Below are 24,204 nucleotides of genomic sequence, written 5' to 3'. Positions count from 1 at the left end.
ATGCTTATTATTATTATTATGGATAACTTATATAGCGCCATTTTTGTAATATAATCCCTCACATGCTATAAAAGTATGGCGTTTATTTACAAAAAAGACATAGCGAAATATAAATTAGTGCAGTCAGGAATACAAAATATGAAAGAAAGAAGTAAAGGTTACATTTATAATTCTTTTTTGTAATTTATATGTTATCCTAAAAATATCAATAATTAAAAATAAAATAAACAAACTAATGTAAGACGTCACTCCCCATTATGTTCACAAGAATTGTTTTTTCTTTTACGTAAAGGGAAACGTTGATGTAAATATATGTATTTAATTCATATAAAAATTGTATTTAGTAGTGATTGTACATTTTTATTTTTGTATCTCAGAGGCAGACGGATGCAAATCCAAACGTCAAATGTTCAACACAAGCCCAAAGAATCTACATTCTCTAAGTGATTTCTAATAATTTATAACATTAATTAGTATATTCAGTATCTTAATACATTGGTTTATTCATTATAAAACATGTTTCTTTAAAATCAATGGACATGATCATAAACTGGATATGAAAATCAAAATGTAATTTCATCAAACTCTGGATTTGCATCCGTCTGCCTCTGAGGTACAAGTTTGTTATCTGAATATATATTTTTTTTAAATATATAAATCGAAACAACATTAGGTAAAGCATTTAAAATTTATATTTTCACAGATATCCCACTGTTTTATTTTAGGTGACATTATATAATTCGCTACAGACGGCACCCGATGGAACTTTGAGAGTAATTTCGTTCCCTTCAACACTTGGTGTCACCCAGACCTATTGTTCAACAGACACATCACTTGCTAATGCCAACTGGCTAAATAATGAATGTCCTTGATGTTAACTTGGTAACGTGTGTCCCAGTGCCTCGATTATGAACGTTATCTTCATCTGTATATATCGAAACAGAAGTTAAGTTTCTGTACTATCTGTATCTTACCTCGGTATGTTCTACCTGCTTGTCATATCGACATCATATGATCGAAACTAGCCAATGGAATGACCCCAAACAATTAGGCCGCGTTCCTTACGTCATTAAAATAGTTCTCATTTATAGTTTAAAAAGGCTTCTGTAATAAAAAATTATTTTTTAAAAATAAATCATAATGAAAGGAAAAAATGCTTAGTAGAACAAAATTTTTAATGCGTAGATAAACGTATCGAGGGGTTCTAGACCCGTCGGTATAAATCGACGTACTTACTCCAAAACTTGATGGTGAGGGGAATCGGTAGTGTACCTTTATAGTCGGTCGGGAGACTTTTATCTTCAACTATGACGTCATACTGAAGCTGTCATTTTAGAGCGCAGGTATGTGTTCCACGACGAACGCTTCCCCTTGGTTCATATCGATGTACCTACCCAAAACTTGAAGGTGGGTGGGCGGTAGTATGTCTTTGTAATCGCTAGAGGGAATTTATCTTCAACTATACCGTCAAGGTATGACGTCTTTATCTTCCCATCATAATCGAGGCCCTGATGTCAAGCTTGTTTCTGAATGTCACTGATATCTAACTTAGCAATGAATGTCCATGGCGTCTCACTTAGTGATGAATGTCCCTGATATAATAAAATCAACGCCCCAAAGGATACATAATTGAAAAAAAAATATTCTGCAGTTGTCCCTATAAACATTGTAGTCATTCAAACTTTTTTTTGAATAAACATTTCGTTGCAGTTTTCATGAAAATAATTACGGCTTAAAATTTTTACCGTTTAAAATTAATATTATATAGCATCATATTGATGGGCTAAAATCCTTTACTACAAACTCACCGGCACATTCAATAAAAAAAATGAATATTCATACATCCATGTTTATGGAAAATACGCTGATATTTAATTTAATTTGTATTGTTTTTTGCATAATTATAGCTATTAATAAAACTTTTTTTATTTTGATTATTTCTCTTTTTATTTTAATGGTACACAAAATAATTAAAAGGGATATTCTGCGCCTATTATTTTTAATGATTACAAACTGAAATAAAAGTAGCTTAATTCAACAACGTTAGTATGTCCAAATTCTGGCAGACTTTTTTCCTCTCTGTTGAAATAAATTTAAATAAAAAATAAATAAAAAAGGGAACTTATTTTCAAAAAATAAATTAGCCCCTTTTAATTTCGGTAGGTACAAGAGTAAATCAAAATTTGTGTATATTTGAATAAACGCCCTACACTTATTAAATATGAAAATCAAAATACCAAATACAAAACATAAGTTTTTTTTTGCACCACAACAGGCCAGGAGGCCCAATTACAGTGGTGAATTACAACACAAATCAATTTTTTGTATTCTCACCGGGAATCGAACCCGGAACCTTCCGTGCTTAAGTCAAGTGTCCTAACCACTGTACCACGGAGGCTACGGATGTAAAACATGTACAGGTACGTATGGAAGCTCATCATACAAAAATAGACATTGCCGAATCAAAAATTTCAAAAATAAAATGAAAAGTACGAAATCCATGCTTTCATTCTCTATAGTCAACCATCACCCATGGGAATGTAATATTAAAACCAAGCATATATAGAGAATCGGAATAGATTAATATGGTACCTACTCAGAGGCTGAATGGTGAATGTTACAATGTGTAAAGTGATCACTTAACCATAGTCTGGGTATTTACAGGGCTAATGACTTACTATTGGCTGGTTTATGTGGCCACTTTACACACTTTCTCAAAAATGTTTTCCCTCTCTGTAGGGAGTGAAATCCAGCCTTCTACAAACATTAGGATATACTCAAAACAATATTTTATTTGTTTATAATAATTTATAAACAAATAAACTATCAGGAATGCTCATCTCTTCACCTCTTCATCAGCTCTTCTCAGGAGAGAACGCTTTCCATTCCTCGACATAGCACCTCATTTTTAAGCTATTCCTTTTCCGTCCAAGATGCTAGACTTTGGAATGAGCTACCTTTTCATATAAAAAATGCATCTTCTCCAGCCACCTACAAGAAACGCCTGAAACATTATTTTATATCCCCAGAATCCTGCATTCCCTGAGTTTATACTGTTTTTTTTTTGCAAATGTATTTTTTATCCCTTGTTCTTTTCTTGGTTCCTCTTTCTGTCTCCTTCCAAACTCATTATCTGATCCCACATTCCTCATCATGTAAAACATAATGTACTTTTAATTTATTTTTTATCAATGTTAATATGTGCAAGCCTTATCTCCCAATTAAAAAAACAGCTGTTATTTTGAATTAATTAGGTTATTTTTTATTTTATTTTAACATATGTATGTATCTTTTGATACATATTTATGGTTTTTTAGATCAACATTTTGACCAATCTCTTATTTTGATCAGTCTGTTTTTTGGTTGGCTGGAAGATATTGCTTTTAGCAATAAGTCCACCAAAATACTGATTCTTTGTAGTTTTGAATAAATAAATAATTCTTATTTATAAAAAAATAGACCTCACATGATGGACCCCAAATCCGCATTGATTTTGTACCTACAAAAAATAAATATTTGTGGACCTTCTGGATTTGATGATTTCGTATTGAATATCATCTCAAGACCGACCGCAGATTTCCTATACAGAGATATAGATCTTCTTTCTGGCCATCTGGATGGCGATCAAGGTCCAGAAGAACGTCCCGGAGAAGGCTTGCATTAAGTACACGAAGTGCGTCCTGGCGTCAGGTAGGTACCAGTAGAACGGAAACATCTGAGAGCAGATGGAGTGGCCCACGTACATGGTGATGGAGTTCATTCCTGGCTGGATGAGAGGAGCGCCGTCCCACACTTCCAAAACGTCTACAATGATGTAGAAGAAGGATAACATTATGAAGGCGAAGGAGCTTGTCAACAGGACGAAGGAGAGAGACCTAGAAACGAAAAAAGTTGATAAGCATATTTGGCGGACCCGTATTGTAGCAATTATGTGTCCAATAGCTCAATCACAAATAACTATCGACATGCTAATAAGAGACGTGAAAACAATTTCTTACCATGGTTGTTTAACGTATTCGCGATCATGGAACATCTGTGAACACCTAATATTGAATGTCAAAATATTTACGTTTCGCGACGTATAATCCTGCTGCGCGATCACATATTTGAATTTCAACGGTGTAAATATGGAAAATATTCCAAAACTGGTATTTTCAATTATTTATTTTTTATTTATCGTGCTATTTATTGCATTTAGCCGACGGTTGGTAAGCCAAATGTTAAGAAAAGCAGTCGCCATAGTAATTGTAATTTAATTTTCACTTTTTTGTATTAGATACTCCTTACTTTTTTGCAAATGCAATATATTGTATTATTTTTTATAGTAAACGCCGATTTTTTCCTGTGAACTGTAGTTATTTACGAGGAAAACAAAAAACAAACTGACACGAGCGTTGACTCTGATATTACACACGCGTTGAATTATGACTGCGATAACTTAAGCATGTTCATGATGGTTCATTGTGATCGCTCAAATGCTTAGTTCGTTTTTAAGCGCGTCGATAGTTTTTTTGTGATTGAGCTACTGGTAGCATATTCGTATGATAAATAAAACGCATTATCGGCTTCCGTGGTGTAGTGGTCAAGACGCTTGACTCACACGAAAGGTTCCGGGTTCGATTTCCGGTGAGAACACAAAAATTAAAATGTGATTTTTCTCAAGCCTGGGTATTCTGTGATATAATTCACTACTGTAATTGGGCCTCCTGGCCTGTTGTGGTGCCAAAATAAATAAATAAATAAATAAATAAATTAATAAATAAATAAATAAATAAATAAATAAATAAATAAATAAATAAATAAATAAATAAATAAATAAATAAATAAATAAATAAATAAATAAATAAATAAATAAATAAATAAATAAATAGATAAATATATAAATAGATAAATAGATAAATAGATAAATAGATAAATAGATAAATAGATAAATAGATAAATAGATAAATAGATAAGTAGATAAATAGATAAATAGATAAATAGATAAATAGATAAATAGATAAATAAATAAATAGATAAATAGATAGATAGATAGATAGATAGATAGATAGATAGATAGATAAATAGATAAATAGATAAATAAATAAATAAATTAATAAATAAATAAATAAATAAATAAATAAATAAATAAATAAATAAATAAATAAATAAATAAATAAATAAATAAATAAATAAATAAATAATTATTCGTTCGAGATCTTTTGGAATCGACCCAAAGTGACTTTGTAAATTGCAGACGTTTTGGGTGGATTCGCCTCAGTATTAACCAAATAAACCAAATTATTTTTAAGGCAACTGTATTTTTGTTATTTTTTTTATCAGTTTGAACGCTTCAAATAAAATAGTATCTATTAATTGAAAAATTTTCTTTTAAAAAATGCAAATAATACTAAGTAATTTGATTCAATACCAGATAAAATAATTTACACATGTTTTCAATAAAAAACGTTTTATTTATAAAGTAAACTGATTAAAATCTGCGATTTATATCTTATGACACGTTTAATTATGTATTTGTATTAAATAATGACGTAAATAAGAGTCGAGCTTAAAAATACTTCTCATTTGATGGTGATCAATTTATTCAATTAGACATGTATGCAATTATACAGTGACAAAAAAATCGATGATTATCCATTTAAGTTAAAATTTTATATCATCCCCTCGATCAAATAATACTTTTTGCTCATTAGGCATTGAACTAATACTGCCCTTCCAAATAATAATAAAAAAAATCAATACAAATTTGGCATTAACCCTTATACTGCTAAACAACGATATATCGTTGTTGTTAATCCCTATCATAAAGTTCTAACTAGACTGATGCTGACGTCATAATCCCCAAAAGGGTAAATGAATTCGGGAACTGCTTGTTGCACTTAACCGTCAGTGGTATAAAACATTTTCAAAACATAAAAATTACTTATTCGACGGGTTATTATTTAGTTTCGTACTTATTTCAGGCCTACGGAAAATTTAATACAAAAAATATTTTCTTACGCGCAGTAAAAATTTAAGCATTAAATTGTACAGCAAAGTTTCTTAAAAATGAATAAAAAATAATTTAAAATATTTTAATGAAAACCAACAACTTTAAACGACGTCACTTGTTCATATGAATCAACCAATGATAAGAGGGTTGTTTAAGATTTCAGGTTTGCTAATCGTCAATAAACCAATCAACAGAACTAACCGAGAAGAAGCGGAAGAGACCTTGCGATGTCACACGTGGATTAATGTCAGAAATACAAAACTTTAAAAGATCGTAGCGCTGATAATACGATACATAAAAATTGAAAAAAAAAAGCTTCGTCTATTAACAATTAATTTTTTTTAAACCACTAAACATCCTCATTATAAATTTACTTATGATGTTTAAATTCACAGTGCTTTTGAGAAAAGAGAAACGACTAAACACAGAAAACTTCTAGCTAGTCGGGACCTGAAACAGTGAACTTTTTTACATTCCAGAAACAGTGAAATAAAAAATAAATCAATGTTAATAGTAAGATTTTTTATCACTTATATGACATCTGAGGAAAATAATTATATTCGGTGTTTTCCCCGCTATTAAACCCGATTCAGTGATTACGAAAATATTGATGTACTTCCGTAATGAATAACTAATTGAATACTTTACCTTTAATATAAAAATTATTATCTTGTGAGGTCCCTATATCACCGGAAAACCCCATAATTAAGAATATAAACAAATAAGTAAAGAGCCATAAAACATAAAAATAATTCACCATGGAACCTAATGATTGTCAATTAGGACGTTTGAATATTAAAAAAATCATTTGTTAATTTATTATAATGGGTACCCACAGTAATGGGAAATCAAAATGTTTAAGCTGTTCATTAGGTAGTAATTATTACTAACAAAACGTAATTATTACTATACAAACTCTATTCTACAAACTATTCTACAAAGAAAACGTAAATGAAGTATATCAGCTCGATATTGATCCAAAAATACTTCAGAAAAAGCTTCTTCGATTTCGTGCTCTTCGTAAGAGTCATATTATAAATTATTATCACTATCACTTAAAAAAATATCATTATTGTTTAATTCACTTTCGGAATAGGTTCAGCTGCTAAGCCTCTGAGTTTCTCGGCGAGATACTATTATTTCTTTATCACTTTTACTATCCGTTATCATTTTGAATGATATATTTTGTAAATTTATTCATAATAAAAAGGACGCTTTGCAGAGTTAAATTGTTAGTTAAAGTAACAAAGTAAGATTAAAAATATATAAATAAATGTAAAAATTATGTAATTTACCTCAGCTGTTTGAAATTTCGGCAACTGTTGTCTATCTCGCTCAATCCATTATGCGTGAACTAGCTATTAGTGAAACGGAATATTTTTCTTTGAAGAGATATCAATTTGTGAGACAGTTGTACAAAAACATTATTTTTTTTAATTAAAATTATATTATGACAACTACCAAGAAATAATATCACTTAGTACATTTACCGGTTACCTTTAAGTTTCAATCTAAATAACTCCCTACAAACATTTGGACATACTCAAAATATTGTTGATTAAAATAACTTGCATAAAAAATTTAAAGTATTTTTAGGCATTACCTAGGAGGTAAAATAATTTATCCAGATGAAACTCACCGACATCAATAAAGGTTTCAGCTCTTTTAGTTTGCAAAAGTCAACAGATGGAAGAGTTGAGGTAATGTAAAAATAACCATGAATGTGCATGTGTAAACATACCCAGAATAGTGAATATTTCGCAGTGTGTAAAGTGGTCATTTGAACCAGCCAATGACAGATCATAAGTCCTGTAAATGCCTAGACTTCCATATTCCCTTGGCAAAAATGTTTTCCCTCTCTGTTGCAACAAATTTCAAGATATATTTTACTCAATTTTTGTTTAGCATGCATTTATGGAAGTGGTAGGTTTGATAATATATAACAGAGCACTTTGCCCCGCAATCAACAAAAAAACTATCATAATTATTTCGTTTCAATAATAACAATGCGCCTTGAGATTGCAGTACGAGATCAGTTTTGTTTGTTTTTATTTTCAATTTAGAAAGGGTTTACAACCGCTGTACGAAAATTGTCTATTTGCGGCACGAATTTTCTATCTTGCTCACTCCATTGGGTTTAAACTAGATATTTATGAAATGAAAGATTTTTCTTGGAATTGCTATTAATTGATAAAACAGTAGTGTGTTTGGAAAACAACGTATTCGATAAAATATTTTTGAAATGTATAAATAAGAGGATTTCTGATTAGATTCTTGAAAAACTGCGTAGCAGCGTAAGGGTTAACCCTTACGCTGCTACGCAGTTTTTCAAGAATCTAATCAGAAATCCTCTTATTTATACATTTCAAAAATATTTTATCGAATACGTTGTTTTCCAAACACACTACTGTTTTATCAATTAATAGCAATTCCAAGAAAAATCTTCCATTCCATAAATATCTAATTCAAACCCAATGGAGTGAGCAAGATAGAAAATTCGTACCGCAAATAGACAATTTTCGTACAGCGGTTGTAAACCCTTTCTAAATTGAAAATAAAAACAAACAAAACTGATCTCGTACTGCAATCTCAAGGCGCATTGTTATTATTGAAACGAAATAATTATGATAGTTTTTTTGTTGATTGCGGGGCAAAGTGCTCTGTTATATATTATCAAACCTACCACTTCCATCAATGCATGCTAAACAAAAATTAAGTAAAATATATCTTGACATTTGTTGCAATAGAGAGGGAAAACATTTTTGCCAAGGGAATATGGAAGTCTAGGCATTTACAGGACTTAAAATCTGTCATAGGCTGGTTCAAATGACCACTTTACACACTGCGAAATATTCACTATTCTGGGTATGTTTACACATCCACATTCATGATTATTTTTACATTACCTCAACTCTTCCATCTGTTGACTTTTGCAAACTAAAAGAGCTGAAGCCTTTATTGATGTCGGTGAGTTTCATCTGGATAAATTATTTTACCTCCTAGGTCATTACCTAGGAGGTAAAATAATTTATCCTCCTAGGCATTCCTAAAAATACTATTTTTATGCAAGTTATTTTAATCAACAATATTTTGAGTATGTCCAAATGTTTGTAGGGAGTTATTTAGATTGAAACTTAAAGGTAACCGGTAAATGTACTAAGAAGTGATATTATTTCTTGGTAGTTGTTGTAATATAATTTTAATTTTAAAAAATAATGTTTTTATACAACTGTCTCACAAATTGATATCTCTTCTAAGAAAAATATTCCGTTTCACTAATAGCTAGTTCACGCATAATGGATTGAGCGAGATAGACAACAGTTGCCGAAATGACAAACAGCTGAGGTAAATTACATATTTTTTACATTTATATATTTTTTTAATCTTACTTTGTCACTCTAACTAACAATTTAACTCTGCAAAGCGTCCTTTTTATTATGAATAAATTTACAAAATATATCATTCAAAATGATAACGGATAGTGAAAGTGATAAAGAAATAATAGTACCTCGCCGAGAAACTCGGAGGCTTAGCAGCTGAACCTATTCCGAAAGTGAATTAGACAATAACGATATTTTTTAAGTGATAGTGATAATAATTAATAATATGACTCTTACGAAGATCACGAAATCGAAGAAGCTTTTTCTGAAGTATTTTTGGATCAATATCGAGCTGATATACCTCATTTACGTTTTGTTTGTAGAATAGAGTTTGTATAGTAATAATTACGTTTTGCTAGTAGAGTAATAATTACTACCTAATGAACAGCTAAAACATTTTGATTTCCCATTACTGTGGGTACCCATTATAATGAATTAACAAATGATTTTTTAAATATTCAAACGTCCTAATTGACAATCATTAGGTTCCATGGTGAATTATTTTTATGTTTTATGACTCTTTACTTATTTGTTTATATTCTTAATTATGGGGTTTTCCGGTGATAGAGCTAGATAAGAGTTTTTATATTAAAGGTAAAGTATTCAATTAGTTATTCATTACGGAAGTACATCAATATTTTCGTAATCACTGAATCGGGTTTAATAGCGGGGAAAACACCGAATATAATTATTTTCCTCAAATGTCATATAAGTGATTAAAAATCTTACTTTTAACATTGATTTATTTTTTATTTCACTGTTTCTGGAATGTAAAAAAGTTCACTGTTTCAGGTCCCGACTAGCTAGAAGTTTCCTGTGTTTATTCGTTTCTCTTTTCTTAAAAGCACTGCGAATTTAAATATCATAAGTAAATTTATAATGAGGATGTTTAGTGGTTTAAAAAAAAAAATGTTAATAGACAAAGCTTTTTTTAAAAAATTTTATGTATCGTATTATCAGCGCTACGATCTTTTAAAATTTTGTATTTCTGACATTAATCCACGTGTGACGTCACAAGGTCTCTTCCGCTTCTTCTCAGTTAGTTGATTGGTCCATTGACGATTAGCAAACCGGAAATCTTAAACAACCCCCTTATCATTAATTGATTCATATGAACAAGTGACGTCGTTCATAGTTGTTCGTTTTCATTAAAATATTTTTAATTATTTTTTATTCATTTTCAAGAAACTTTGCTGCACAATTTAATGCTTAAATTTTTACTGTGCGTAAGAAAATATTTTTTGTATTAAATTTTCCGTAGGCCTGAAAGAGGTACGAAACTAAATAATAACCCGTCGAATAGTAATTTTTATGTTTTGAAAATGTTTTATACCACTGACGGTTAAGTGCAACAAGCAGTTCCCGAATTCATTTACCCTTTTGGGGATTATGACGTCAGCATCAGTCTAGTTAGAACTTTATGATAGGGATTAACAACAACGATATATCGTTGTTTAGCAGTATAAGGGTTAATTTATATTTTTGTTCTAAGATTGAAAATTAAATATTCAAAAAGACGAATGCGGAACATTTTACATGATATGTGTACCTTTAACTAAGAATATTAAAAAAAAATGTTTTTTAAACCACTCGCATGTTTTAAGTGTATTTTAATAATAAAGATGAAAATCTTTTTAAGATTATGAAAGATATGATATATATGTCGCCGCCAAATTGATAAATCATCCGCTCAGTTGGCTAGGCTGTTCATTAAATGCCAGCATTCAATTGAATGGCAAGGACGTTCGAACCAAGATAGCTCAACGTTCAACACGCTGAAATGGCTGAACGAAAAGCCGCCGGGTGAGGTAAGGATAGGTTGTAAATATAGTTAAGTAAAAATTATAGTTAAGTAAAAAACTATTTTTTTTTATTATTAAATTTAACGCAACCTATCCTAACTTCATATAGCAAAATAAATTAAATAATAAAACGATTATTATTGTTGTTATCAAATATTAAAACGAAATAAGCTAAGCGACGTTCAACCCTTTCGTTAAACGTTGCTTTCAACATTTTGGCTAAGCGTCCGTTAGCCGTTTAATTTAACGCCAACAGTTCAACAACCGCCTAGCCGTCCGATTGAGTGGTTGATTTTACTATTTGGCGGCGACATATATTAACGTTGATTATTTTACGATGCATGAGTTTTTGAGAATTTCTAGTAATAAAATGTCATTATTTTAAAATGCATAAAATAAAAATAAAATAATTCGCACATTATAAATCAAACACAAAATATATCTCTTAATTAAATACATAAACTAATAATTCAATAATAATCGAATTGCAAAATTTACCACAAGTTCTTGTTGACTGGAATAACTCCATCTTCTCTGGAGAAGTTGCACAATAATGCGCCCAGTAGAGCGGTCACCGTGGCCCACAGGATCCACCTGATGATGAGCGGTTTCCACTTCTTGAAATGGAGCAGAGTGTTTCCAGCTTGGAGCCCAAAGAACACATGGACAATGGACAGCAGACAGCCTAAAATGATTTACTCATAACAAAACAAAAATGGTTATGGTGACATCTAGTTCTTACGAAAATGTGATACTTAATGATTTTTTATCCATTCCATCTGTTATACTATCTTTCTGAGTGTACGATCGAGAGCGGCCTTGTATATCAGTAGATAAATAAAGACTATTGTTAAGTATACCGTCTTGGTAATTGTCAAAAGTCATGTAAAAATTATGTTGAAGCGAGCATTTTTTGCTTGAATTGGGATTTATTGGAGTTTATAATCGCTTTGAAGTGGGTATTTTTTAAAACAGAAGCGTTTATAATTGAGAGTTCAAGATCATCACGCTTTCCAACAAAAGTGCGTATAAACCGAGGGTCACATATAACCAAATGAGATCACAAGAACCAAAACAGAAGTGCTAAACATTATTGAAAGAGTTGCAACATTGAATGTCGTTGGGCGGTCACGTTACTCGCAGCTCAGACGATAGATTGGCGAAACCCCTCCTTTATGCTGGCACCCTCGGACAACTACTAGAAAACCCGGAAGAACCCAGATTCGAAATTGACGGAATTGCTAGGCATGCGGAAACAGTCCTAGACCGTTTGGCGTGGAGGAGGATGCAGGAGGGCTACGCTTAGGAGTGGACGACTATAGACCGAAGAAGAATAAAATAAACGCCATTTTAAATGTTTGAAATTTTAATATTGTCTTACCGAAAATGGATTCTGGATCGAAAGCGCTTGATTCGTAGATTACTTTGGCAGTGGGATTTTGATAGATGTGGTTTTCTCCCAAAACTTGTACGTCGATATATTTAGTTACTCCCCCGATGCAATCTTTATTTGCCCAATTATCCTGTTTACCTCCAGCTCCAATATAGCCACTTGAAAAATAAAAATTGTTTAACACTTTGAGCACCGGCCGAATACACATAGAATTTACCCTGTGCCCGGCCCATTTTTGTGAAATTTCATGCTTTGTGAAGGCTTTCTTAAAAGTGTTATAATTATGAAAATACTGTGTTAAATCAATTAAAACTTTTCGTATTTATTTGAAACAATTTGATAACTCATTGTTGTATGCAAGTTTTGCCAACATAGGCCTTTATGGAGTGCCACATTGTAATGTTCGCACATATACAGGGTCTCACTCCTTTTTTTGTGCTTTGTATCCCGGACTTTACTTTTTTAGACAGCTGATAAACCACGTGAAAACACGGGACCGGGACACAACGCGTGGTTATATAATCACAAATTTACACGTCATTATTGTATTTAAGTTTTAGTGCGTTTTTTCTAAACGCACCTTTCCGTAAATATGAGGAAAACCGTTCATACAACCACGAAATAAGGTAACCTAATTTTATTTTTTAATTTTATTTATTATATACGCCCAGAGGGCTTTTACATGATAGGTACAAAATTACAATACAAGCGTTTCATTGTAGGTCTAATAAATATGTATCCATAAAAAAAAATTTAAAGAAAAGTATTGAATTACATGATGATTTATAGATATACTTCTTCAAAAATAAAAGTTTAAAAAATGTTGTAAAAAAAAGGTGAAATATTGCATAAAAGTAGGTAGTTACATAATTAAATACTTTCAAAAATTATCTAAGTTTTAGGCAAAAAAATAATAGTCAACAGTAGGTATTATTCACGTGGAGGTAAGAAAATACAAAAAGTCAGCGATTTTTACAGCATTCGAAAAATGTAAGTTATTTTGATTTCATCGCCGTAAAAATTTTTGATGTGAAAACTGACAATGAAAAAGAAACATATCAATTTCTCTATACTAGTTTCCGAGCCGGTGTAGTAAGACGATTGGAGAATTTTCTGATTGGATTTGATTGGAGAATTTTAAAAACCAATATTCTCAGGCGAAATTTAATAAATTTAGTAATACTTACGTTGGACAGCCAGGAACTGGAGCCAAAAATACGACCAATAAGTGAATCAACACTAATAATAACATTATTAGCCATTGAAATCCCAATTCAGTAATGTCAATAAACATTTTAGCCCATTTTCCCTGAAATCATTTATTTAAACATTATAATTATATTTTAACATGTTTTTTTTCTTTATACACTATATTTTACTTTATAAGTTAGTGTATATTTACTTATAATGTGCTATGATTTTTTGTAAAATTCAGTTTTACATTTTATTTGCGGTACAGCGTAATTTTTAGGTTCTTATTTGTACACTTATTTTAATTTAAGAATTCACATCCGAAACCATGATGATCAGTATGGGCAAGAAGACATATAAGCATATTTTTGAAAATGTTCAGAACGAAGAAAATTTATAAAAATAAAATATAGCAAAAAACAAATAGTTGCTTACTTCTGCAGGGGAGAAGCGTGGGGGTGAGGCAGCGCAGTCGACAGTGTACCAGACTCCCCCTCCCCCCCTCCTCGTTTCTCCCCTGCAGATGTAAGCAACCATTTGTTTTTTTTAATTTTTTTTTTTGTAAATTTCATACGTTCTAAAAAATATATTTGAATGTGCCAATATGTCTTCTTGCTCATACTGATCATCGTGGTTTCGGATGTGACAGGGTTTAAAGAACATCCTGTATACGCTCAATAAGCATTTTCAAAGACGATGTAAATTACATAGGGTGATAAAATTATAACAAAAACGTATGAAAATATAGGCAAAACTATTTATATAATACAAATAAAATAGTACCTCATTCGACAGAACTTATATAGAAATATAATAGCAGTACACTGTTTTAGTTCGTACATATATTATGTTGTTTTCTAATTACTATCAACGGATATTATTATGCTTTTGCTACTTTTGTAATTTACCCGTGAGCTCAAATTCTTAAAATGAATTTCAAATGGGGTTTAATAATTTGAAATAGGTATCCATATTCTATATAGGTTTACCCAAAGAAATAGAGAGAAAATGTATGGCGATTTTAATAAATGTAAAATCATAAACTTTCACCATTGGTTCCTGTTTTAATTTCTTGCCAAATATAACAGCAATAGAACCAACAACCCAGTAGCACACTCCGAATCTCTGCAGGACCCCAAACACCCTAATTCGCTCAAAGGGTGGACCAAACGCGGTTCCTAGACAAAACCCCAACAAGAAAAGCGTAGCCGATCTCTGGAATGAAAAAAATAGTTACACTCGAGACAAAACAGAAAAAATGTTAATTATTTGGGACGTTATTTACTAAATTGTTGAGCTATAAATCTTCTTACGAAAACTTTTCATCGTGCTTTGATGGCTTATTCTCCCCTTTTTTTAAATGGGAGTTACGCTTTCTTTTTTGTTTTTGTTGCGCATAGTTTACAAAAGTTACTGTTATAAAGGCTATATAATATTCTGCACGGATCTGGCGTGATAATAATTGGCCGTGGTCTTATCTAACTGCTTCGCATTTCCTTGAGTGACAAGGAAACTACGGAAAAACCATCAAGAGAAGCTGAACTATTAACATACATCATCAGACTTTCCATTCCCTTCGATAATGTTTGCGGTGTCCTTCTTAGTTTTTTTTACAATGGCACAATCTTTCTCACCATGAATGATATTCGTATCACCCCTCGTGACAAGTTTAATCTGATCTGATGACGCATAGTCCTCTTTCTGTGGTTTCAACGTCACGATTTCAGCATTATTGTAACATAAATTTGTAAGTGCTGGCTAAAAGTAAGACCAAAACTATTTATGGCCTATCGACTCAGTTAATAAAAGCCGTGTGAATAATGTTATTATAGAGCCGGATTTACGTCTACAATTATAACTTTTTCTTACTCTGAATATATCGACGAGCGCCTTAGACTTGGGGAGGCCTTTATTGACGATGGACCTGACAGAAATGGGAATACAGACTCCCATAATCCACAGGAAGAAGGGGAAGACCAGGTCTCCCACTGTGAGGCCATTCCACGTGGCGTGTTCTAACCACCAGTATCTACCGGCTCCGGCATTCACGAAGATCATCACCACAATACTCAAACTAAAGGAAATGAAAAATAAACTAGGATAATACGTAGCTTTCTCAGCACCAGGAAAACAAGGATGAAAATTTTGCATAAATGTTATAAAGTTACAAGTACTTGTTAAGTTGCAACGTTAGGTTGATCGGTATAAATAATTTTGCAGTATAATTTTATTTGTAACCATTAAAGTTAATGCACGCTGCAAATCGATTTCTTTTTTTAATTCATATTTTTGATTAATTTATAATCAATAGATTGATCGCAGATTTTAAAAGCTGCGAGTTTTAAAACATGTTCTTCGTGTTACTGTGTGTTTGTCGGGGATAAAATTTATTGTACTACGATCAATAAAGTCGGTGGTTTATTGTCAGTAGTGTAAATGAGAATACAAAAAAAATGCTGACGGAAACCCTTGATTTTAATGTATAATGTTAATTAATGGAACGCCAACAACGAAAAAAAAATTTAATTAATGAATTTTTTATGTCAAAGAAGAGAAAAGTCCTAATCAGTCTTCTGAACACATCCTGTGATCTTGTCCCTTTCCCCCTCTCTATGATTACCGAATGGAGCTTTTCGCTACTACCCGTGCCCCTGTTATAGGTCCTGTTGGATAAACCGATCTGGTAGCTTCCAAAAATAATTTCAAGGATTTCAAAAAGTTTTGTAATCATTTCGGCGAATTGATCATGTCCAATCAATATCTCAGTCAGTGAAGAATTCCCTTCCCTCTTTCATATATTATGTACCTATATTATGATTGTTGTTATAAAAAAACAAAAATTAAATTTACAATCTGATTCGAGTTTACAAAATATTATTATAAAAAAATAATTGTTTGTAGGTACTCGTACTCGCCTTTCTACAAAAACATTTTTAAAAAATGTTACCCTCTGAATGTGTCCAATGATTTTACACGTTTTTTTATTGCTTGGTTTTTAGTGCTTTCTGTTTCCGAAGTTCTTTTAAATATTTTTTCCTTTGCAAGTAGCATTGTCCTCCAAATCACAATCAGACCAAATATAATGAAAAAAAGTATCGCGAGCGCTAAAACATAAAAAAACAAATACATATCGTTATTTCGATTATATTATTGTATACATTATTGTATAGTATTATAATTTTGGTACTTACGTAAATAAATGTTGACGGGTTGTTTTTCTTCCAATAAGCTGCACGTAGTATTTTCAATTTTAAGATTATATACGCCAAATTCACCGACATCAGGTTCAATATCACACAAAACATTGCTGAAATAAGACATTTAAATTTTGAAAAATCTCGTAAGATTTCAGTAAAATACTTCCATACTAAAAATACTCTAATTTAAATAATTATAAAAAAATCTCATCATTGCCAAAAAGATAATCAAAACAATAACAACATCACTAATTTTTATAGATCCAAATTCCACCTAACCTCCCCCGATTTCTGTTTTTCCAGCACAAGTTATTGACAAAAAAAAAACACACCTTTTTATTTCCTGGCCAACTGAATATCCTAAATCCTTTGTAAATATTCTCCATAATTCATTGTATACCGTGCTGATTTTAATAGTTTCACCTGAAGATTTTATATGGCCAAATTTTGTGTAAGGGCACTAAAAATATAATAAAATGGTTAACAATGATATCCGACTATTTTAAACATAAGTTTCCTGACTATATTCATTCTTTTTACTAACATTGTGGCACTGACTAGACAAAGAGTAAATCCACGATTCTTGTCCCGTGTTATTCAGTCTTAGATACGCTTCGTCAATTTGTAATTCTGTGAGATTCAATCCGTTGAATATATCAGCATCGGGATTTTCAATCCAACTCATTGTGACGCAATATGATTCAGCAGTGTCAAGAATTTGCCGACTTCTAGACCTGTTTAAGAAAATATTATATTAAATTATGTAATCAATAATTAGGAATAAGGAAAGATACATAACCATACATAATACTGTAATATTAGCGTTGCACTATCGGGCGCCCGAACCAGAATCGTGCTAAAATTCAATTTTGTCAAATATATGGTAAAATTGAAATAAACATTGATTCATAATGCTAAAACCATAATCTTTTTATTGAAAAATTTACTACTTTGTATATTGCACCATTAATTATTTATGACGCCTTAAAGTTGGATGTTTTTAAATAATTGTTTATTAAGTAATTTTAGGTGAAATTATTATTTATTTTTACATTATTACTTTGAAGTCAAATAACACCCTCAGTATATATATATCACATAAAAGTTAATATGTAGGCATCATCCTCGTGTCTTAATTACTGCATAAATAACAGGGAAAAAGATCTTTTATACTGATTAAAAAGGCGACACACGTTGTAGTGGGATTTAGTGAGGCCTAGTACCTCCCAATCCTATACATGTTTGTGGCTAGAGTCTCGATATTCTGACATAATTAACCGTCTTTATTAGAAAGGCAGCTTATTAGATTACAAAATTGGGACTACTAGGTGCTCAGTCGAACATTTTCCCTTGTGCAGCAACCACCTCCGTCTATGAGCCCCAACAAGGGCCGCTACGCTTGATGTTGTTTTTAATGATCGGCACTTGCCGCCGCATTCCACATTTTTTCGCTATACGAGCGGTGATGTCCGATACAGTTACACAAGTTTTGACAGACACTCCATCTTCATCAGGATTTATAATATGTCTAACAAAACCTACTGAAATGGATAATATGGAACTCGCTAGAACTAAAAAGACAGATAAAAAGCAAACATATTCGGGATTTCAACATTACACTGCTGGATCAGATTTATGGAAAGTATTTTGCGTATGTTTTATAATTTAGAATTAAAAAAACTATCCTTTTGGAGCGAGGAAAACAGAAACCAAAAACAAATAAAGAAAAAATAAGTCTAAAAAAATTCAGAGATAAGCTAAAAATAATTATTGACAAACCTCGTCAATGAAGTGGTAATTCCAACAATGGGAATACTGCAAGAAGGTTTTTTCTAATTACACACGTAGTGAAAATATAACGGGAGTAAAAGATAAACTTATCAAGAGATTTCACACAATTTTACAAACCAATATTATCAAACTAATACAATTAATTACGACTAATTATACCTAAGTTTTAATAATACAACTTGGACTGAAATATTAAACGAACGAGATGTTAACATAGCGATGGAGTTATTTATTAAAACAATTCATAAATAATTAGAATTGCATACCTCTAAACTAGTAAAAAAAGGCCACACAAAAATCTTCATATCAAACCTTGGATTACAACTAGAATAGTTAAATGCATATTTATTTATTTTATTTATTTGACACTTTATATACAATATATACACATATAAGGGCGGGCATATTGCCTTAAGGCAATTTCTTCCTACCTACCCAACATTAGATAAACAAAATGCACAAGCAATTAGCAAATAATCACAGAGATTATAAACTAAAAATTGACGACAAAGTATATGGAAACCGAAAAATTATAAACCCCGTGAAATATATTTTTTACGCAAAAAAAATCACTATCACGAAGTTTTAAAAATCAAGACCTGTGTAAGGGTAGTTTTGGAAATAGATATATGCTATTTAAAAAACACCTTTGTAAAAAAATACTCATGAAAGTGACATTTTAAATACTGATTATTATTTTATAATGCAACGTATTTTATAAGCATTAATCCGTTGCATAAAAAAACTTTTTTTTTTCTAAAAAGTGTATTTTTGCTGACCTATAACTATTCATCCCATGAATAAAATCATAGATATGGATAATGAATTTATATAGATTGAGTAATACTTTCTTCAAATTTTTTGTCAATATTCTCATTGGTTTCAAAGTTATTGAATTTTAGTATGAAAATAAGCTGTTCGCCCCATTGTGCGTTGGTAGGGTGGGCGATCCATTGAGAAACAGTTTTGTTACGGAGCGACATTGGCCTACTGCATCTGTTTTAAATCAAAATGTCACCTGCATAAATTAATCGCAATCAAATACGGGCGTAACTAAAACCATGCTAGATTTTTTTTCAATAATACGTATCCAATTGAGGGTCATAGAGATAGGATAATGTTTTATGATGCAGCGATACATATTATTTAATGGCATCTACATGTTATGTAAATAAATTATGTAAGTAAAATAATGTTAACATTGTAATTCATTGCAACTGCATACAAGCATTTGGACATACTCAAAATATTATTGTTAACGATCCTATTAGGAGTAGGCTCCTAATTTCTACATAAATAATTCTATCTCGTAATAAATTTCATTTCTTTTGTACATTTTTTTATAAAAGCGTTTTATATCCATGCCCGCAATATTTTCTACCTACCTACTTAATAGCTAATATTGAAAAACAAATAAATTTTCGAGTTCTAATTATTTATTAAAATATTTCAATTTTAAGTCCTTTTCCTATAATTCGTACATAACTCGTGCTGGGAACATGTGTATCCAGTTGGGATAGAGTGGGATTTGGACCATTGATTTCTGAGTTCACAACACAACCCAGAATCACAACACGATTGTATGAACATTTTGTACTGATACATATCACTTCCTTATTTCAAAACAATAAGTACAAGTATATATGTATGTGTGCATGTACGGGTATAAATATGTATGAATATGGATGAGGATGATATATAGATATAGACTTACATATAGATATATATATAGATATGGATATGTTAATAAATAATGTTTTTAATAAAATGCTTTGTGCCTTTATTAAAGTTTAAAATTTTGGTACTCCGGTTCTGTATTTATTTATTTTTTATCTTAAAATTGCGTTATCATTCACTTATTTTTTGCTTTTTTTTTACATCTTCTAAATATTTTTTGGAAAGCATAAATTACATGTACTTTTTTTCGCTCCCTATATCTAAGTTAGTAGTAATTATTATTATAAAACCATGTAGGACTATCATATGATTAATTGTAAAGGATCTTTACCGACAAGCCATATTCATTGGCTTGGTGAGTCCTGTAAAAAAAATTTTTTTTTTTAATGTTTTAAAATAACTAAAATGTAATATTGTATGTAAATAACAAATAAAATAAAAAATAAATAAATTGTTTATTTTTTTATAAATTGTCAATTGTCAAAATAAAAAAAATATTAAACTTAAAAAAAAAAAAAACAGTTATTATATTTCCGAAATAAATATTTCCGAAGAATCGATTTGCTGATATATTTTAATTTTGGCGCACCATTTTCGATTAGCCGTAAAATAACCGTGGTATTGTGTAAGACGCATCGGACCGTAAGACGCATCCCAATTTTTGGTTGAATTTTCAGAGTAAAAAAGTGCGTCTTACGGTCCGAAAAATACGGTGCTCGTTTCAAAGTGCTTCTTACTTCTTACGGCACATAACAGGTTGTAGTATAGTGGGGAGTGAACCTCGGATCTCCGTTGAAGCCCGCGACGCTACCACGGTACCATATGGATCATAACCTAAATCTTATTTAATTTTAATGTAAACGAGTTAGGCTAAGAGGTCACAATAAAAAGTGATGTTTTTTTAGCACCAAATATCCCAGGAGGGAAAAACACATTCAAAATCGTCCCCGAAATCCACGTAATAAGCTAATACTTTATAATATCTTGAACAAAGGGGTTAGTAATGATTTTTTTGAGAAGTTTGGAGTTGGTATAATACGAAACAATACGAGATATTGGTATCTTAGCATTTTTTCCGTTCAAAATCACCTAAAAGGGTTCGATTCGTAGATTGACCGCGTAAAGATAATTTAACCAAATTCCTGTTTTTAATCTAACAATCAATATATTCCATAATAAAAGAGAGATAGTATTCATTGCTGGTGTAGCACTAAAACGCTTGATTGATAAGTGATTTTATGGAGTAGATTATTTCAACACAGAACTCATTATTAAATTACACTACATCCATTTGTAAATAAAAAGATGAGCCATAATATTATTGTTTACTGCCGAAAATTGGCGATATCGCACAATAAATTGGAATGAGATATTTTATTGACGACATAAATATAAATAACACGTTTTTACAACCATTACATAAGTAATAAGTATAATATTTTACAAGTACACGCAGCATATATGAAGTAACTCCCTGTTGGGTTATACTGTAATGTTTTTAATTTTATTTTAATCCCCACACAATTTTCTTTTTTGGAATTACCTGTTCTATTTCGCGAACAGATAAATTGTATAATCATTTTCCCCGAAGAAATTTGATTACGCCAAGAGTAAATAATTATAGTTTTGATATTGTATAGATATTTTTTTCATATACACAGAGGCAAACAAAATGTTAAAAGCAAATAATATTTTAAGACTTAACTTTCATTAAAATATCATCTTTTGTTTCAAACAATTACGAGAATTAGATATTTGGAATTCATGGCAACAATGCGTCTAATGAGACGTTTTTGTATGAGGAAAGTAAAGGTGTAGGTTTTTTTTATTTTAGCAATTTTTAAAAATATTTGATTTGAGTCAAACATCAATTATTTTTTTATCAAGAAACAATTAAAAAAAACTTTCCAAAAAAATATATTTTAAACCCAAGTTAAATAATTATGGCTGACAAATTAAGTTTTTAAACCCACTAAATTTATATACCGAAACTATAAGACATAAACAAAATCAATACAACTCCATATTATTTACAAACGATATTTTATAATGTTTATATATTTGGTAATTCGTTTTGTGTAACGGCTAATAAAGCCGACAATTTGTAGCAAATATTATGAATAAAATAGTGATTAGTATTGCAAACAAGTTGGTCTTTGGCCAGAATTGTCCAGGCGCCATCGCCGTATAAAAAAAGAAATGTCCTTACTTCGAAATGAACTGTTTAGGTATTTATTTTATTACAAGACACAAAGCACAACACACCCGCAAAAGCGTGCACAGATTACTAAACGCTGGAAATGAATAAACTGTATTAAATAATTCACTCGCCACGGTTGAATTTGCCAATATCGGCACCTGCCAGACAATACTAGCGAAGTAGAATGCCTGTTGCTTACCTCGACTTACTTTCACACTCTCACTCAATAAAAATAATATCGGTATTATCGTTTTTATCATTTTTTCTAATGGCGAAGAACCCGCTCATTTGTTGTCAGTATAAGCTACCCACGATTTAGTCTATTATTCTATTAAAACATTGCAGATAAGACGATAGTTGTGGAAAACAAACTAACTTAATTAATAAGTTTTCGTTAGAAAAATGTGAGATAACATTTTTAAAATTGGCGCGAAAACATAGGTGGCATTGTATCAAGTCTTGCCAGGATGAGTAAAATATTTCCAAATTAATAAAATGTGATTCTAAATGAAGAGTACTTAAATTATTTTTTGTGAACAGAATGAACACGATTCAGAAAAAGGTAAAAAAGGCTCCTTCCTCCTTTGAATTAAGAAATAAAAAAAAATAATGCCTACTCCAAAACAGCTTTTAATCTTTTCGATTTTGAAAGATTAACCATCATTAGGCAGTGGAAAATGCCACCTTGATAAGACAAACAACTAATAAATACAAATTGCAAATAACGTAATTTTTTTTTTTATATTGTTCAATTTTTTTATAAGCCTGAGCTTGTATTCTGAACGCTCTAACGAGGACTCTCTCAGAGTGGGAGAGAGAATGCGTTGCTGGCACGTAATTCACATAGGTAATAATTACCTGCTAGCAACGCTTCCCCTACCCCCGCGAGAATTCTCAGAATCGTACTGCTGGTAGCATTTCTCCCTTTCACCACACTTTTTGCCTTTTTCTTGGACTTTATTATAATAGGAAAATATTTGTTTTGAATTCTCGCAATAGAATCAGACATTTTATTCCGTGTGGGAGATGTTAATGTTGATATTATATTTTCTAATGAGGAACTTCAGCTCTACCGGAAATTTGATACAGTAAATGTTTTCTTGCGGGTGGTAAAACTTGGAGCATTCAATTGTATGACAAAGCTTACTGAAAATGTACAAAAAAGCTGTTTTTTTAATATTTTTAAACAAACAAACTACTTTGAACGACGTCACTAGATCACATGAATCAACCAATGATAAGAGAGTTATGGAATATTTCCGGTTTGCTTGCCGTCAATGGACCAATGAGCAGAACTGATCGAGAATAGGCAGAAGAGAACCTCTGACGTTACACACGGAGTTATTTTAGAAATACAAAACATAAAAAAATCACAGCGCTGATAATACGATATACAAACATAAAAAAATAATTTTAAGCTTAGTTTAATAGTCTATTATCAAAAAAAAAAAAAACACTGAATGTCCTCATTCCATAATTTCCTTGAGTTAGTAGAATTAACTAATGCTATATAATTATGAGCATAAAATTAATAAATCGAGGTATTTGATAAAAAAAAACAAAGTAATGAAATAACACCAG

At 31.0% G+C, this 24,204-nt stretch overlaps 1 protein-coding gene across 2 annotated transcripts; it reads right to left on the bottom strand.

Annotated features, from left to right (window-relative positions):
• Window positions 1-3,092: 3,092 nt before the first annotated feature.
• Window positions 3,093-22,780, bottom strand: LOC148281649 (heparan-alpha-glucosaminide N-acetyltransferase-like). 2 transcript variants are annotated; one of them, XM_088226388.1, is made up of 11 exons: window positions 22,633-22,780; window positions 17,500-17,689; window positions 17,288-17,415; window positions 16,950-17,065; window positions 16,706-16,862; window positions 15,628-15,832; window positions 14,809-14,973; window positions 13,755-13,876; window positions 12,556-12,725; window positions 11,673-11,859; window positions 3,093-3,875 (listed from the first exon to the last, which is right to left on the bottom strand). In XM_088226388.1, the coding sequence occupies exons 2-11, from the start codon at window positions 17,638-17,640 to the stop codon at window positions 3,581-3,583; spliced, it is 1,686 nt and encodes a 561-aa protein (XP_088082514.1). In that variant the 5' UTR covers window positions 17,641-17,689; window positions 22,633-22,780; the 3' UTR covers window positions 3,093-3,580. The 2 variants fall into 2 exon arrangements, with proteins under 2 accessions (XP_088082514.1, XP_088082515.1); XM_088226389.1 differs by lacking the exon at window positions 22,633-22,780 and having other exon boundaries at window positions 17,500-17,719.
• Between the last annotated feature and the right edge of the window lie 1,424 nt (window positions 22,781-24,204).

Source organism: Micrasema longulum, unplaced genomic scaffold (assembly GCF_059751315.1).
Source record: "Micrasema longulum isolate JH-2025_06_02 unplaced genomic scaffold, ASM5975131v1 h1tg000428l, whole genome shotgun sequence".
Taxonomy (NCBI): domain Eukaryota; kingdom Metazoa; phylum Arthropoda; class Insecta; order Trichoptera; family Brachycentridae; genus Micrasema; species Micrasema longulum.
The sequence above is the reverse complement of the archived record's forward strand: the minus strand, read 5'-3'. Positions and strand labels throughout refer to the sequence as shown.

What these genes read in the sequence shown, in the direction of transcription:
- LOC148281649 (XM_088226388.1), bottom strand. Translation starts at nt 17,640, where the DNA reads ATGAGTTGGATTGAAAATCCCGATGCTGATATATTCAACGGATTGAAT. An exon ending in CGCTCGTCGATATATTCAGA is followed by an intron (nt 14,974 to 15,627) that starts GTAAGAAAAAGT and finishes TTTTCATTCCAG; the next exon opens with AGATCGGCTACGCTTTTCTT. An exon ending in AATTAAAACAGGAACCAATG is followed by an intron (nt 13,877 to 14,808) that starts GTGAAAGTTTAT and finishes AAATGATTTCAG; the next exon opens with GGAAAATGGGCTAAAATGTT.